Genomic DNA, 18,465 nt, shown 5'->3' with positions numbered 1-18,465 from the left:
ACAGATGCTGCCAGATCTGCTGAGCTTTTCCAGCAACTTTGTTTTTGATCTGTTGTGAAATTACTTAACTCTATTTAACACTTGTTGCGTATGCTGTTTGGTATGCAAGTAGTCTTATTTGACAGCTTTTCCAGGTTGAAACATCATCTCTAGATCTGTCTCCTTCTACTCCTGGCATTCTCTCCTGCACACTCCGAACTAGGATTGATTTCCCTGGCTTAATGATAATGGTTGAGTGGTGGCTATGCCGGGCCATGAGGTTGTGTTGGAATAGGATTCTGCTGCTGCTGCTGATGGCTCCTAGCACCTCATGCAAGATGTGTTTTGAGTCTGTCCCAACCAACACAGTGATACTGCTGCACATACACAGTGTAAGATGTTAGCAAAATGAAGGCAGGAATTTGTCTCCACGAGAACTGTATGATGGTTACTTACTGTCATAAAAAGGTGTATCTGTGACAGGCACACTGTTAAGGATAAGGTCAAGTGAATTTTTCCATCTTGATTCCCTCACAAACAGCCACAGACCCAGTCTAATAGCTATGTCCTTTAGGACCTGACCAGCTTGATTAGTAGTAGTGCTGCTGCCCAACCATTCATGATGATGGACGTTGAAGTCCAGAGTACATCCTGTGCCCTTGCCACTGAGGTCCTCCTCAACACGAAGGAATACTGATTCATCAGCTGAGGAAGGACTGAATATAATAATCATGACCAGAGTCAATGTTAACTACTCCCTGAGCAACACTCCTGACTGTATATCATCTCTGCTGCATCTGTCCTGCCAGCAGAATAGAACATATCTGAGGATGGTGATGGTGTTGTCTGGCCATTCTATATGTCCAGTATGACTCAGAGTAAAACTGTCAGCCTGTTGCTTGACTAGTTTGAGACGCAGCTCGGGCTGTATGATTTTGTCATTTCCGGTGCCCAGTCAGTACCGGTTTTGTTCCTTTTTTGTTTGGAGACACATTATCTTGTTACAACTGAGTGGTTTGCTAGGCCATTTCAGAGATCAGCTAAGAGATTATCTCATTGCTGTCGATTTGGAGACATGCAGGTCAGATCAGGTAAGGAAAGCAGATTTCCTTCTCTTAATGGTCATGAGTGAACTAGATGGGTTTTCCCAAAATTCGATTGTGATCATCATTAGACTCTTGATTCCAGATTTTTATTGCATTCCATTTCCATGATCTGCCATACCAGAATATTACCTTGATCTCCTAGATTAATCGTCCAGCAATGATGCCACTTGGCCATTGACTTTGTAGTTTTCAAGTTTGTGCCTCAAAGTCCAGAACTTGCATGAAGTTTGTTTTTTTAGCTGAAGCTCAATAGAACCAGACCAACTAATCAAATATCCCAAAATCTAAACATTGGTGGGTTTGTAGTTGGATTGTGGGGGTAATTCAAAGATTTACTACAAATTAGGTAGCTTTCATCATCTTTCAGCAGTATTTACCCATCTCATCAATATTTACCCATCACATCAATTCAGCTATGTAGAGCAAACCTAAAGTATTTTTTTGGAAGCTGGAAATATCAGTTAATGCAGAAGCTGTGTTAAGTGAGATAACGTCTCTCAATCAGACTTATGACATAATATGGGTAAGCAGGGCCATTTGAGTGTTAACTAAAGATGGAATGCCCCGATTGAGCTTTTCTTTTCAAAATATTGCTTCTGTGTAATTTAATACAGTTTGTTGCAATTATTTGCCAGCAAGTTGCATTGTTCCTAAAATGTTTTATTTCGATTTATGAATCTTTGAATAAGATCTAATCTTGGCACATACATATTGAGAGTTGTGGGAAATGGGGTGGTTTTTTTAAAGTGTTCAACACAATTTGGCAGTATACTTTCTTGTTCCAAATGGTTGCAAGTTTTGTTTTGTGAGAATGTGGAAAAGAGATGCCAGCAGTAAGAGCAAGGTGAAATTTGAAGGAATTTTAATATGCAGAAAAGTTATATGTGTCATATTATGTGAAGATTGACCATTTTGTTTGAAAGAATGTGAAGAACAATCCATAATAGGTAGCTAACACTTCTCAATAAAAACGGAAAGAACTGCAGATGCTTTAAATCAGCAACAAAAAACAAAGTCGCTGGAAAAGCTCAGTAGGCCTGGCAGCATCTGTGAAGGAGAAAACAGAGTTAACATTTCGAGTCCAGTGACCCTTCCTCAGAACAAGGAAGGGTCACCAGACTTGAAACATTAACTCTGTTTTCTCCTTCACAGATGCTGCCAGATCTGCTGAACTTGTCCAGCTAACATTTCTCATTTTGTCAGCATTGTACATGCAAATTAATTGTCGTAGCTTTCGTCATTTTAAGCTGTTGGAGTAAAATGAAGTTCTGTTAACTAAGGAATAATGTGATACACTTTGCCAGGTATTGTACTGTAATGTTTTAGTTGATACTTTGTGAAAATTAGAACTGTGTGGCCTGTGAATGCCTTTCAGCTTATCCATTTAATGTATCCAGCTTAGTTCCAATATCTGCTGGAGTTGTTACAGAGATCAGTGACTGGCTCGCACCAAAAAATCCAATGTTCCTAACTGAAAAGTGACAGCAGAATACCGAAATGTTTCTAATATGGTCCATGAAGGTATTACACCAGTTGGCTTATTGATTGGACAAAATTTGACAAGTTCATTTGTTTTGTTTTCCTCCTGTTCAGCATTGGTTGAAGAACTTTGTGATTGTGAATAGTCTTCAGTGTAAAGAGTATGGCCTTGCCTGCTATTTTAATCTTGTTAAGATGGGTTCAAAACTTTGCTTTTGCAGCATGTTTGATGTCGGAGGGCAACGAGACGAGCGCAGGAAATGGATTCAGTGTTTCAATGGTAAGAGCTGAAAGTGAAGTTTCTTAGAGACAATTTAAGTGAGACACTAGTGTGGACTTTGTTCATCCAGCTTGAGTAACTTCTCCAGTCTTAGAGCTGGAATGATGAAGCTTACAGAAGTATATCTGTTTCTTTTTCTAGAATAAAGGCAGATGTAAGCAGAGTAAGATGCCTAGAGTCTGCAACACCATGCACGCACTTGTATGGTAAAGAATTTAGCAAATCCCAAAAGATGGGAAGATCCCCTGATGTTGTGCCTCTGTAGGTTTCCCCAGGAGTTTACACCAAAATTAGATAACATTTTTGGTATGACATGACCAAACCCAGTACGGTTTTCACCCAATAGCCACGTCATCACTTCCAGAAAAATCATGGAGATGGCATTTAGGGGTGAGAACTCAGGTTGATTTGCCTTAATAACTCAATTGATACTAATACCAATTTGAGATCCATTACTGCCAGGTTTAAATTTGACTAATATGACACAAACTCAGCATTTAACCTGGATCCACTGGCTGAAAAAAAAGTGCTAAAGCACTGATGTCTCTCTCCTATTTGGTGCGTCAAACTTCCTTAGTAAAATGCCACATAAATGTCTCTTTTTTTTTTAAAAAAGAACCTTTTTGTTGGATTTGTTTAGTACGTTTATATTGCTTCAGATGAAGTTGAAATTGTGCAAAATTTTTAGTAGTTTAATCTGTGTTTACAGGCCCCGTTGTTTCCATCAGCAAACCCCATAAAATGAAACCAGAGTGAAGAGAGAATTTCCTGAGAGACAGAAACCAGGTTTAGTAAGGAATAGACCAAGAATAAAAAAGCTGGATGCGAAAGAGGAGGCTGGCAAAAAGTGTCAGGGAAGAAAGTGAGTGTATATTAATGACTAGGCTGAACAGGAAAAGATTGGGAAACATAATTGGTGCCTACATTGTAAAGACCAACAATGTTCAGTGCACAATGACGTAATTTACAATGTGGTAGCTACTTTAAACTAGACATGTTATGTATCCACAGATTTAATCCCATTACCAATAATGTTTCAGAGACAATTAGTCTCCCATGACAACTTGCCTATTGTCAAGTGGATGAACCAGAATTTCCTCCAATTAAATGCTAGACAGAATTATGTTCTCATTTTGAGCTTTTACTGAAAACATCATTTTTGTCACAGATGAATCACTTTTTAAGTTCACTTTAGTCAAATTGGTATGGTTCCATCGTCACAAGACAAAGCAGATATAGAAGGCAGATCTTTCCTAAAGACTTTCTGCAAATTTGGCTTTTTGGTCATTATAGAATTGCTACACACTGTCCATAGACAAGATCATTTGTTTCTACCTTCACATATTATCTATTAATCCTCTGCTTCTATCTTCTACCACCAAAGCCTCGTCCACTCCTTTGCACGCGCACGCACAAACGCGCGCACACACACCCACCCGTACCGTTTTTACTTACTGGCTCCAGGACAATCTATGCTATCTTCCTATCCTGCACCAGTTCAGCCAAAATTCCAATGGCCTGGTGGTATTAGCGCAGGACTGTTAATCCAGAGACCCAGATAACATTGTGGGGACTCAGGTTTGAATCCTGCCATGGCACATGGTGGAATTTGAATTCAATCAGCATCTGGAATTAAGGCTGTAATGATGACCATGAATTCATTGTCGATTGTTGGAAAAGCCCATCTGGTTCACTAATGTCCTGCCATCTTTGTCTGGTCTGGCCTACTTGTAACTCCAGAACCCACAGCAATGTGGTTGATTCTTAACTGCCCTTTGGGCAATTAGTGAAGGGCAATAAATGCCACATAGCCAGCAACACCCTCATCCTGTGAATGAGTAAAGGACTCTTAGAATATCCCCATATGTGCTTTGTTAGCTTTAGTTTGGGTTTCTACGAGCACAGTATTTGATTCTTACAGACTATGCCATTGTCTCCATTTTGCTGAAGTTTTTAAAGATCTTATTTCAACTTGATGGAGAATTGAAAGTTGACTTGAAAGCTCCCTTACTTATTGTGCAGAATATAGTACACATTTTAGCAAAACTGATCTTCTGAGCATATGCGTCTGTTCTAAACAGTCTCATTCTTGGTTTAATACTGAATTGAATGAATGTCATATTACAGGCAAAGTCATGGAGACTTGATTTATTTTTAGACTGTTTCCAACTAATTTACCATATCATATTTATCCCTCAGATGTCACTGCTATTATATTTGTGGTGGCAAGCAGTAGTTACAACATGGTTATACGGGAAGACAATCAGACCAATCGTCTCCAAGAAGCTCTTAATTTGTTCAAAAGCATCTGGAACAACAGGTAAATGTATAACTGCTGACATACTGTATTGGAGCATCAGGAACTAGAATTAATAATTGCATTTAGATCATTGGTGATATGTGTATCAACTCTCTATCTGTCTTTGTGTCCTTCAGTACCTTTACATATCACACAGGCTGGAATTCTATCAAATGTGTCACTCCTGAGGTCATTCCTGGCATCATAACTGGAACTGTATGCGCCACTCCCACTTCTTTGCCATTTCCCATGCAATTCCAATTAATATTCCAAGTGCTAGAAGTGCGTGTTTAGGGAAGCTTTCCATTGAGGCAACCTATTAAAGACCCTCCTGGTCAAATAGAGAATCTTTGAATCACAGCCACAACTTTTTTGCCCAGCTGCGTTGTCATTGATGTAAGACTTAAGTGCATAAGAGTGTTTTGCAAAATTAAGTTTCACTTGTATATATTTAATGTTACATTGGTTTCACCATATTGTATACGGTATTATTATTTGATAAGATCAGCTTAGAAAGCTGAGTGTAGTGACATGCCTCATGTTTGGCACATGTTGGTTACAGAGGAGTCAGGCGAGTCCTTTGTGAAAGAAACAACTTTTTGCTTTTACCATTTATTTTTTATTGAATGTTCAATTGGTGCCAAATGTTGTACTCAGTGTGACTTGGATGAACTTGCAGACTCGACTGACCTTCACTTCTGTACATGGAATTGTCTCGAGATTACTCTCACTGGTGGGATAAATAAAATGCTGTAGCTGAACTCAACCTGTAAGGATTTTGCTAGCCAGCATCCTCTGTTGGATACACTTCTGCAGAGTACTGACATTGCTCTTTAGGCCCATCACTTTCTTGTCTTAACTGGTTTTCTCCTCCATACCCAAGACACTAGGCCTTCCCACCTCACTCTTTCATGCTTCCATCCCAACTCCAAAACCCCTCTCACCACTGACATGCCCTTGTTCATTTTGAATCTCTATGTAAAAGTCCATTCTCTTCCCCTCTATTGTGTCATGGAATTAACCGAGGAAAACTGCACAAATTGACTTAGTGCCTTTTAAATGTTCATGAACCCGATAATATTAAGATTCTCATTCTACTCGTTTTACCGTGAAGGTATTACAGCTTAAAATTTGCATTTCGCTTGTTCCATTTAGAGTGTAGAAGTGAGGAAAAATAATCTGTAAATTATTGTGTTTCTGAAAAGTGCATCCTGATTTCACTTCTGAATGAATGGTCTTGCCATAATTTCAGGCTTCTGCACTGAAAGCTAATACCAAGTTGAAATTAAGTCAAAATTGCTTCCCCATTTATTGAGCTAATGCTCTTACCATATCTGGAAGTGCCAGTAGAGAGTGCTGAAGTGGAGATCCACAATTTACAGATTAAAGTCTGTTTTCTTCACAATATCTTGCTGTTACCTATTTAGCCTCTTAGAGGCCTGTTGTTATGGAAAACTTCATTTTCCAGTGCTGAAATGGCAGCTAAAAATTCAGACCCTCGGTCTTGTCTGAAGCATAACTTCATGCCCTGCACTTTTTGGCAGGTACTGGTGACGGAAGAGTGCTGTACAGGTGCCACCTCTGGCAAAAATTCCAACTTCTGAGGGCATGATTTCTGGACTTTATTCTTGGTTTAAAGTCTCGTTGACTTGATTGAATTAGATTAAACTGGAACTGTGTTAAATTTATCAATGTTTAAATGTAGTACACCTTTTGGGAGTAGCATAGTATATTGGGTGTAAAAATAAAGTGAGGGACGGGACTTGTGGCAAAAGGTTTTCACAAAACTGATATTAGGGTAGGGCGGCACGGTGGCTCAGTGGTTAGCACTGCAGCCTCTCAGCGCCAGGGACCCGGGTTCAATTCCAGCCTCAGGCGACTGTCTGTGTGGAGTTTGCACATTCCCTTTGTGTCTGCGTGGGTTTCCTCCAGGTGCTCCGGGTTCCTCCTACAGTTCAAAGATGTGCAGGCTAGGTAGATTGGACATGCTAAATTGCCCATAGTGTTCAGGGGTGTGTGGGTTATAGGGGCATGGGTCTGGGTGGGATGCTTAAAGTGGCGGTGTGGACTTCTTGGGCCGAAGGGCCTGTTTCCACACTGTAGGGAGTCTAATCTAATCTAATCTAATCTAAACATGAAACTGTCCTGGGTTAAGTGAATTGTAACAAGTGGGAGGAAAGCTGATGCTGCAGCAGCACAAGAAAATCCTAACTTGTAAATGAGCCAAATTTAGTATAGATGTAAGAAATTGTTCTGTTTATATGGCATGTTGATTACTGAATGAGCGTTGTTTTTCAATCTAGGTGGCTGCGGACCATTTCTGTAATTCTCTTCCTAAATAAGCAGGATTTACTGGCAGAGAAAGTATTGGCAGGAAAATCTAAAATTGAGGACTACTTTCCCGAGTTTGCTCGTTACACTACACCTGATGATGGTGAGCATGTTTTTATTTTATTTTAAGACATTGGTTGAAGTTTCTCCTTATTAGTGGTTTGCAGAAATATAATTTTCTATTCTTATTGAGATTCTGAGCAGAAATCTGGAACTTACCAACACAAAGCAGAGCTACAAGGGCCTTATTACCCTGTAACTTAGGGTACATACTGTGTTAATGGTGAGGTGTGGTAAAAATAGAAACTACTTCCAGTTTATCTCCTCTTCTGCCCTCCACCCCTCAAAAAACTGAAATAAAGCAAATATGGATAAATCTAAGTTGCTTTTTCTCTTGCCCTTTTCTCCCTTCCCTTTTTCCTGTCTTGCCCTGAATGTGCCTTATGTTCATTTACTATTTCAAACTGGTGGAAGTTTGGTCAAGTGAAAGGCTTTAATGGAATTTTTCAAGTAAAAGTTAGACATGCTCAGTGGATCCAACACATCTTTTTATAAAATTAGTACAGAGAGTAGGCTACTGACAAAAATTTGCACCTCATCAGGCTGTTTACAGACTTGAATTACGTCTTGTCCAAAACTTAATGTTCTGAATGAACAGTTTCCGAGGAACATTGGATGATTTGCTTTGTACCTATTAACTTGGGCTACTGTGATCTGATTCTTGTGTGTCATATGTTGCTACACCAGTAGGTGGCAATGTTGCATCATTGTGCAGTATGCTTAATTCTTACTGGTATGTAAATAGTTTCTCTCTTTCTGAATGGTTTAAAAAAAAGGATGCACAGTATAAATATTCACACTATTTCCACAAGATCAAACTAGTTCAGCCATATTGGGGATAATTTTTGACTTGGAGTAATAGCGTGTGATGCTAATATTGAATCAAATATCTATTGCCCATCTGTCCTAACTTGAATTTCTATTGTTAAATTGATACTGGCTTTTTGTTATTCTCGTAAGTCCTTTGTTAAATGTCCTGAGTTTTCTGGCAAATGTCACCAAATAGGCCATAATCATAACAACCCTATCCTATACTGAATGGAATAAGTTATCCCACTGATCACTTGAAAACCTGTCTCCATGAAGCGCATCCTCATCAAAGGATGTAGGAACATTCAATCATTTAGATCTTTACTAAACTAAGCTATATTTTTGCCTTTCCATAGGATGTATACATGTCATCTTGGGGTTTTATATTTCCTGCATCTTGTGGAAGCAGCTAACTCCTACAGATTTTAACTTGCATAACACTGCATCTGGGTTTTAATATAGTAAATGATTCTTCATAATCTGAAACATTCAGTTCTATTCATACGATTCATTCACTCCAATTATGTTGCCCAGACTAGGTGAAGCCTAATTAGGAGACTGGGTTATCATTGAACCAGACCACCCACAACAATTAAATCCCTATTTCAGTATGTTTAGGTATGTTTAATGGTAGGGTGGGTAATTATATTGTCACAATTAGCAGTTTCCATTCCAGAGCCCACTTATCAATCAAGGATCTCTGTCATTTATTGATGTATTTATTTGAATTGGGGATGAATGAACAGGAGAGAGTGGTACATGTAGATTATGGTTCATTCCAGCACTGCTGTTACCAATCATCATCATAAATGTAAAAATGTCTTTAAAGTCTGCTCTGCTACATTGAAAACCAGGTTCTTTAAAAGTTTTTTGTTCCATTAAATGGCATGTTCGATGCCAGGGTTATGTACATAAATGTTGTAAAGTTTTGATAGTACCTTTTGGCAAGTTCTATTTGGGATGATTTACATTTTGGAAGTACCAAGTTCTGTTTCCTGTGTGGGAAATGCAGACTTATCGATCACATTCGGATTCTTGCTAAATTCCACAAGTACTTTGTTTTGCGGTGAGGTATAATTTCTTTCTTGAATACAAAATAATGCAACCAAATTTAGTTGATTCTGAAGTCTAAATTCTCTTTATATTAGCTTGATTTGTTTTTACTTCATTCATTAAAGCATCACCAGAGCCTGACGAAGATCCAAGGGTCACAAGAGCTAAGTACTTCATCAGAGATGAGTTCCTGGTAAGTATACCTGCAGGTATATTTTCTCATTTTTAATAAAGGCCCCACTCCATGAGTCAGCTTATCTGGTATGACCATCCTCAATTGCAACAGCAATTTCTATAGCAGTTTTGATAAAATGAAATAACCCCAGACACTTCGCAGGAGCATTTTAAAACCCAAGTTCAATACTGAAATCTCTAAGGTGACATTAGGGTAGGTGGCCAAAAGCTTGGCCAGAGAAATAAGGTTGAAAATGCAACTTTAATTAAGGAAGAAGTACTGAATTGGAATCGCTAAAGGAAGAATTTCCAGAGCGTAGAGCCTATGTCGCTGAAGGCCCAAGTACCTGTAGCACAGCAAATCAAAATCTGAAGGCTGACGATGCCAGAATTAGTTGAATACAACTTACTCCTTGAACTCCTACAGATGCATCACAATGCTGTTAGGGAGGGAATTAGGATGATATTTGACTTGGGTGGGGTGGGGGGGGTGTTGGTGGTGTGGTGTCGTGCAATGCGGTGGAAGCAGAAGGGATCTGGTGGTTGTCCCATACATTTGTTGTCCTGGTTTTAGTTTTCAAATGTCTTGGGTTCAGAAAATATTGACGATCTGTGGCAAGTCTTGGCAGTGCAATAGTGCACACTCTTTGCTGAGTGAGTGGATGTTTAAGGTGATGGGTCCACATCAGTCAAATGTGCAATATATTTTTGTGATCAGTTTTAAGATTTGTCCTCTGATGACACAAGTCATTATCTTTGCACCTTCCTCCAGCTATCTTGTTTCTCCCTATTTTGTAATCTAAAAATGTAAGAAATAGGAGCAGGAATAAGCCATTTGGCCTCAAGCCTCCTGTCCAGTTCAATAAGACCAACTTTAATTAAGGAAGAAGTACTGAAAAAGCTGATCTGTCCCAGGCCTCATCTCTTCTTTTTGTGCCAACTTCTCATACTCCTCAACTCCCTGATTTTTCAAATTCTGCCTGCCTTCGTTTTAGGTACTTTCAGTGATCTAGTTTCCACAACTCTCTGGGGTAGTGATTTCCAGATATTTACTTCCCTCTTGGAAAAGAAGCTCCTTCTCAATCACTTATAAATGAGTTCCTGCTTATTCTGTAACTATGTCCCACACCAGTAGAAATATCTTCTCCACATCCATCCTATCAAGTCCCCTCTCTTTGTATGTTTCAATAACATCACTCTTCATTCTTGTAAACTGTAATAAATAAAGACTTAGCATGTTTAGTTGTTCTTGCTAAGTTCAATGAATCTCTTTTGATTCAATCCCAATCTATCCTTTAAATACAGGGCCCCAAACTGTATTTACTACATGGCCTCATACTTTCCTGCATTAAGCTACAGCTGCAAAGTTTTGTCCGCTCACTCAATCTCTCTATCCCTTTACAGGTTCCTTGTATCCTCATCACTACATGCCTTCCCACTTGTATTTTAATTTGCTGATGATATTAAACACGTGGAACTCTGTCCCGTCCAAGTCACTAATACAGACAATAGGTGCAGGAGTAGGCCGTTCGGCTCTTCGAGCCAGCACCACCATTCATTATGATCATGGCTGATCATCCACAATCAGTATCCTGTTCCTGCCTTATCCCCACAACCCTTGATTCCACTATCTTTAAGAGCTCTATCTATCTCTTTCTTGAAAGTATCCAAAGAGTTGGACTCCACTGCCTTCTGGGTCAGAGCATTCCATATATCCACCACTCTCTGGGTGAAGAAGTTTCTCCTGAACTCTGTTCTAAATGGCCTACCCCTTATTTTTAAACTGTGTCCTCTGGTTCTCGACTCCCCCATCAGCAGAAACATGCTTCCTGCTTCCAGACTGTCCAATCCTTTAATTGTCTTATACGTCTCAATCAGATCCTCTCTCATCCTTCGAAACTCAAGTGTATACAAGCCCAGTAGATACTAAATAATTGAAGCCCTGGGACTGCACATTGTGACGTTCCTCTTTGTCTTTTCAGTCTGAGAAAGTCCCTTTAATCTAAATCGGTTTTGTGTGTGTTCACCAACCCTTAACCCACGTTATTATTCCCAATATCATGAGCTCACATCTTGTGAAATGACTTTTATGGCAAAACCTTATCGAATGCCTTCTAGAAATTATATAAGCTTTATCTACTGTCTCCCCTTTATCACCTCTGCTTGTTAAACCATCAAAGAACTGTAGCAAACCTATCAATCCTAATTTTCTTTTCATTAAACCATGTTGACTCTGTTCGCTTGCATTGATTTTCTACACACCCTGCTATTTCTTCCTTTAAAGGATTCTAGTGCTTTCCAACTGACATAATTTAGGCTAACCATGTATAATTTCCTGCTTTCTTTCTGTCTCTCTCCCTTGAACAGGGATGCCCCATTAGCGGTTTTCAAATCTGCTGGAAACCTACCTTAATCCAATACATTTTGCACCAATACCTCTACTATCTATGTAGCAATGTCCTTTAAATTCTTGACATCACATCATTGGGTCCTGGTGATCTGTCTGGCTTTAATCCTGTTAGTTTATCAAATACTTTATCCCTTGCGATAGAGACTGCAAGATCTATCCTTCTAATAGCACCTTGCTGATCTGTTATCTTTGGGATGTTTATTGTGTCCTCTACAGTAAAGACTAATGCAAAATTATCTGCCATTTCCCTGTTCCGTGTTGTTAATTTTCCAGTGGAATTCTTTGTGGATCACACACTCACGTTGACTACACTTTTTTATATATCCATGGAAGCAGATATTTCAAAATGCTCAGCAAGGATTTATTCTGCTTAAAAAGGACTCAATGGGAAGGATGAACCTCTAGTTAATAAAGTTGGTCAAGGAGAGTATCCAGTCAAAAACCAGGGATGTAAAGCAGTAAAAGCTAGTGGTAGGTCACAGAAATGGAAATTGTTTTTAGTGACCAGTAATAGGTAACTAAAAACCTAATAAAGGGGGGAAAACATTGATTATCAAAGTAAATTAGCACAAAGTATAGTAATCTTACTGTTTTTTATATTTGATTGGATTCTCTTTGACTGACTGCCTTTTCCTTTGCTAACCATGTACTGGGAACGGTTGCTTTTTATCTGCTCTGTCTGTGTCTGTCGTAATCTTATACGCCTCAATCACACCCCTCTCAGCCTTTTCTGCTCTAAAGAAAACAATCCAAGTTTATCCAACCTGTCTCCATAGCTAAACTGCTCCATCCCAGGCAACATTCTGGTGAATTTCCTTGGCAACCCTTCCAGTGCAATCACATTCTTCCTATGGTGTGCTGACCAGAGCTGCATGCAGTATTTCAGCTGTGGTCTAACCAAAGTTCTGTACAGCTCCAGTATAACTAACCTGCCCTTACGTCACAACTGGAAAAGGCAAATTCCCCAAATGCTGCCTTCACTCGTATATAAATCTGCCCTCTTGCCGTAGTGAGCTACAGATAAGCACCCAAAGATTTCTGTTCCTCATGAATTTCTTACGTCCTGCCATTCGTTCAATACTCTCATCTTGTTACTTCTCCCAAAGTACATCATTTTGTGCTTTATCAGCATTAAATTCCATCTCTCACTGTTCTGTCCACCTGACAGGAATAAGTATTTGCTGTATTATGAAATGCCTACGTAAATGTCTTCCCAGTGCTTATCTATGACTTTCCCCTTAGTTTGTTTTCTGAGCCTACGTTAGACATCTCATTCTTCATATCTTGGTGGATTTTCCACCCTTAAACTAAAGTAACTGGTTTGAGACCCAAGTTGCTCCCCTTTCTACTGAATTTGAAATTCTGTTATGTTTGCAACCCCAAAGTCAATACTTAACTGTGAGATCTCTCATATTAGTTTTGGCTTATTACACATTGCACAATCTATCCAGGAAGATCCAGTAAAGTACTGCTGCGATAAACAATCCCTTTTATGCTTTACAAATTCATCTTCTATCTTATTTTGTTCTGTTAGTATGCAGATTAAAATTGCACATGACAATTGTAGTGCCATTTGTGCATTCCTTCATTATTTACTGATTGGTACTTGAAGTGAGGCAACTTTTTGGGACCTATGAACAAAGCCCATCTGTGACACCTTTCCCTTGTTCTTAGTTCCATCCAAATTGATTTGATGTTATGATCTGTTGTATCATACCATTATTCATTACCACGCCGATGCCATTTATTGACACATCTACCTCCTTCCTTTTCCTGCTTGTCTGTTCTTCCGGAACTTCAAATACCATTGAGTGTGGAGTTCTTGATCACCTCATAACTACATTTCCAGAATACAATTTATTTATATTTTGTTTTGTCATTTTATCTCATCATTCAGCTGAAGAGGTTTAAGCTTTGGCTTTTTGTCAATATTACTTACTCTAGTTCCGATTTCTGCAGCACTCTTCTTCATGTATGTTTTACTCCTATCTGACCTGATTTTCATTCTACTGTTCATTACTCTGCATCTCTGCTGTGTTTTATTTTGATATTTTAAAGTTCCTTCAACATAAACCCTCCACCATCCCCCTCCAAAATTAGTTTAAAATCCTTTATACAGTCCTTCTTAAACTAGTCACCTAGACATTGGCCTTAGCATTGTTCTATTGAAACCTATCCCAACAGTATAGCCCACACTTTCCCTAGTTTTGGAATCAGTATCTTATGATTCGAGACACATTTCATTAATCTTTGGAGTCATATGTTTTCCTCTCTAATCTTATTTTACCCTATGCTAATTCACATGCAGTTCAGGTAGTCATCTAGAGATGACTGCCTGTGTGGTTTTCCTTTTCGATTTAGCCCCAAACTGCTCAAAATCTCTCAGCAAAACTTCTTTCCTAGTCCTACCAATATTGTTGGTTCCTACTACATAGGACCGTGACACCTGGTTCCTCCTCCTTCCCCTTCCAGTTCCTGACCAATCCAGAAGAGATGCCCTGAACTCACCAGGTAAGCAAGCAGTCTTCAGGGCTGTCTTTGCTGAAGACAGCAGTATCAGTTTGCCTAACTTTTCCCCTTCTACTACTGACTTCTCTTGAAACAATGTCCAGGTATTTCTCGCTCTCCACAGTAGGTGGATGATGGTTGTGTATGTGCAATCTCTGAGGATATACTCCAGACCATTGTCAGTGCTTTTTAGAGGCATATGAAAGCATGGGTCTCACACTGAACATCCCCAATCAGGCCCAACATCAATCTGGCCTGGCATTGCGGAGCAAACCCCCAATCAAAGTCCACTGGGAGGCTTCCAATACCTTAGTGTCCTGGCGGCCAAAACAGGTATTGATGAAGGGATCCAGCATCAGCTTCAACATGCTAGCGTAGCCTTTGGCCGCCTGAGGAAACATGTTTGAGAACAACAGATTTAACACCAAGGATATGGTTGTGTGGTGTGGTGGTTCCCACCCTCTTTTATGCCGTGAGGTATGGACTGCCTACAGTGGGTACTTCAAGGTGCTGGAACATCATTACTACCTGTGCAAGATCCTGCGGATCTGCTGGCAACAAAGATCCACCAACACCAGTGTTCTTGACCTGGCCAACATTCCCAGCATTGAGGCACTGACCACCCTTGATCGGCAATGATGTGCTGGGTATGTCGTCTACATGACCAACACGTGTCTCCCCAAGCAGGTGCTCTACTCCCCAAGTTTGAAACAGCAGGGGGAGCCCCAGGTGGGCAGAGGAAGTGCTTCAGTGATACCCTCAAGGTCTCACTGACAAAAGTGTGACATTCCCACAGACTCCTGGGAATTACTGGTCCAAAGCCATCCAAAGTGGAGGAGAAGTATCCAGGAAGACATTGAGCACCTTAAGACTTGCAATTGGGAAAAAGCTGAAGCCTGGTGAAAACAGAAAAAGGAGCACACTGCCACCCCAATGCCCCACCCACCCCTTCCCATGACTGTCTTCTGACCTAAGGGTAAAAATATTGATCCGTACAGCCACCTACAGACTTACCTTGAGAGTGTGGAAGAGAGTCATCTCAGTCTGTATGGGCCCACCAATAATGATTATGACATCTCCCCTTTCCGATGTGATGCAACATCTGCAGCTCAGAATCGAGCTTATCAACTGTGATTCCCAAGTTTCTTGAGTAATTCGCACTTTTTGCAGATATGGCCACTGTAGATCACACCAGCATCCATCAGCTCCCACATTCTTAAGCTGCTGTGTATTGCCTGCCCAGCCACCTCTATTCTATTTAATAAATTATTTTGGGTGTTAATTTTTTATAATTGCCTAACTGAAGTTTTCAGCTGAAATAACCTCCCCTGAGTTAAATCACTTAATTGAGAAGTGACATGGAAGAAATACCCAGGAATCTCGTTTTCCTGTGATGACAGGTAGAAGCAAGTTGACAGAGCTCTTTGCCACTAGCTTTATTTCCTGTCACCATTGTGATTCTCACACAGGTCTGCTGTTCTCTTTAGGAAGCTGCTGACCCATGTGTGGCTCTTGTGCTGTTGAGAAACTGCTGACCCCCTCTATAATGCATTCTCTTTTGAAGATGCTATCATCAAGTGCTCTCCTGTCTTTTTGGCTGCTGTCCCCACTCTTGCTGTACTGAAAGCACAAGAACCTATTCTCTCACCGTTTTGGACTTGTCCTCTTAAACATCTCCATGTCCGTCATTGACAGGGACACCATGCTTTGGAATTACTTTCCTAAATCTTTCCCTTTTTATTTTAAGACCTTCAATTTAAAATACGAAACATTTTGATCAATATTTTAGTCACACTTCCAAATGTTTCCTTTGATTCGGCATCCACTTTTAGGTTGAAATCCCTGTCGGGTCTATCTGAAGCACTTTTATCTATTATATAGATGGCTATTAAACATAAATCATCCATATAGAAATGTAATTGAATAGTTACCAGCACTACCTGAATATCTTGAAGTAACAAATATGGGAATTGCTACTGAAGATGGGCCTGCTCTTTATTTGAACACATTGGAAAACAGAGTCTGATCCCATGTTTTGAAGAAAAACCAATAGAAACAGCTTGATAAGCTGGGAATCTTCATCCACAGATTTGTTTCAAGTATGATCAGAACAAAACATAAACTTGAAAAGATACTTTAAAGGCTAAGACCTGGAGCAAAGAGAATTTGCTCCATTTACTGTTTACAAAACCAGCTTAGAACGGAACAGCTTAAAGGATGATGTAGCAGTATGTATTTGGAAGAAGGCCACAGTAGAATGAAACTTTTACCTGAAGCAGTAAAGTCTGAAGAATTGCTATTTTATACTAGTGAAATGATGTCATTTAAAAAGAAATTGTGAAATAGCTTGTTGCAACTTAGTTAAACTGACTTAATTTTGTTTACAAAGAAGGTTAACCATTCTCTTCTTTTGCCTGACAGAGAATCAGCACAGCAAGCGGCGATGGGAGGCACTACTGCTACCCTCATTTCACATGTGCAGTGGATACCGAAAATATTCGCAGGGTGTTCAATGACTGTCGGGACATTATTCAACGTATGCACCTTCGTCAGTATGAATTATTGTGATGGAGAGCACTTGTCTTTGTGTATTGGACTCTTTATTCCTCATTTAACTAGCCCACACAAGTGGAAGAGAACTGGTGCGATCTCTCTCCGAATGCACCCCTCCACTTTTCTCCCTGTCGGACAACAGCAGAACTTCTTGCTTGCCTCTGTCCCCTGGACAGTGTGAGATGGCATCACCTAAATGCCCATTTACATGTGGGTTTTCCTACTACTTTAACAAAATCGAAAAACGTAACCAAATGCCCTGGACAAGGAGTACTTGAAGGAGTAGAAAACAAAACTAAATCAAAAACCCACACAAATTGGGGAAAAATTGTTCCAGGGTAATCATCACTGATGTGGGCTTATAATACCGTTCCTGTATCCATTCACAGCAACAGAAAATGCGAAGGTGCCAAGTCCAAGCTGAAGACTAGACCTCTGATGTATTCCAAGCCTGACAAGGTGTGGAATGGACATGCTGAATCCCTGCAGATCCAAATAGTGCAAAAAAAGAAATCTGATAGAGCCTCGCTGGTTTTTAAGAGGGGCGTTTTTAACAAAAAAAAATAAAGTCTGGCAGTCCTTGGACCTAGAACGTGATGAACTGCTTTTGGCCTGTGATTGTAGAAAGAATTAACCACACACACTGTTTTAGTTCTCCACAGATGAATCTTTCAGCTTTGTTCGTTCACTGGACTTCAGTCCAATTTATTTCTTTCCTGTCTATTCTGGCTTCCCCTCTTCCCTTCCCTCTATTTTTGTTTATTTTACTTATGGATTATTATTCTTGTACAGACTGTAAAATGTATTATTTTGTACAACTTTATTGAAAATAACTTGTAGAAGATCTTTGTGCCTTGATTATGGCTGTACCTGTAAAATGAGCTAAGATGTAAGTATGTTTGATTGCGCTGTACAGCTTTGTCAGCCCTATCTGCAGCATTAGCTCAAGGTAGGGAATTTATCTGTAGTTTAGTTTTTTTTCTGGTTTATAAAAGAAGGAAAAATGCTGTTTAGTATATTAAAAAAAGTACAGAATTGTGCAAATTAACCACTTAAGAGGTGAGGTCTTTAACAAGTGACCAGACATTGCAGCATCATTTGCTTTTTTTTTAATTTTAGCTTTAACTCATTTCAGTCTATCCAGATGCAAACATGGCTTGTTTCTACATAAACCAAATTTTGCTACAAATTATAAATGTTAGTCTTTGGTCATTCATAGTCCTTTAAATTTTTTTTTAAAATGTAGGCATTGTGTGAATATGGTGATCATCGGTAGATCTGGCTCCTCTGGTCCAACCAACAGCAGATGTACAATGTTGGTAAAGTTAACACAAAGCAAGGTGTAACCCTTTGCATTTGACCTCAGAATTCCAGTTGCAAATGACATTTTTATTTCTCTTTTAATAAAGAGATACCTTAGAAA

At 39.6% G+C, this 18,465-nt stretch overlaps 1 protein-coding gene across 2 annotated transcripts in view; it reads left to right on the top strand.

Moving 5' to 3' along the window:
- The window catches only part of gnas (GNAS complex locus), a 293,391-nt gene extending 275,153 nt beyond the window's left edge, over nucleotides 1-18,238 (top strand). For both annotated transcript variants that reach the window (XM_048549880.2, XM_048549881.2), the window contains exons 8-12: nucleotides 2,786-2,844; nucleotides 5,044-5,164; nucleotides 7,447-7,577; nucleotides 9,523-9,590; nucleotides 16,911-18,238. In XM_048549880.2, coding sequence (XP_048405837.1) covers nucleotides 2,786-2,844; nucleotides 5,044-5,164; nucleotides 7,447-7,577; nucleotides 9,523-9,590; nucleotides 16,911-17,057 — 526 coding nt within the window. In that variant the 3' untranslated portion in view covers nucleotides 17,058-18,238. The remainder of the gene's footprint in view (nucleotides 1-2,785; nucleotides 2,845-5,043; nucleotides 5,165-7,446; nucleotides 7,578-9,522; nucleotides 9,591-16,910) is intronic.
- Nucleotides 18,239-18,465: the final 227 nt, after the last annotated feature.

Source organism: Stegostoma tigrinum, chromosome 19 (genome assembly GCF_030684315.1).
Source record: "Stegostoma tigrinum isolate sSteTig4 chromosome 19, sSteTig4.hap1, whole genome shotgun sequence".
In the NCBI taxonomy this organism is placed as follows: domain Eukaryota; kingdom Metazoa; phylum Chordata; class Chondrichthyes; order Orectolobiformes; family Stegostomatidae; genus Stegostoma; species Stegostoma tigrinum.
The sequence above is the reverse complement of the archived record's forward strand: the minus strand, read 5'-3'. Positions and strand labels throughout refer to the sequence as shown.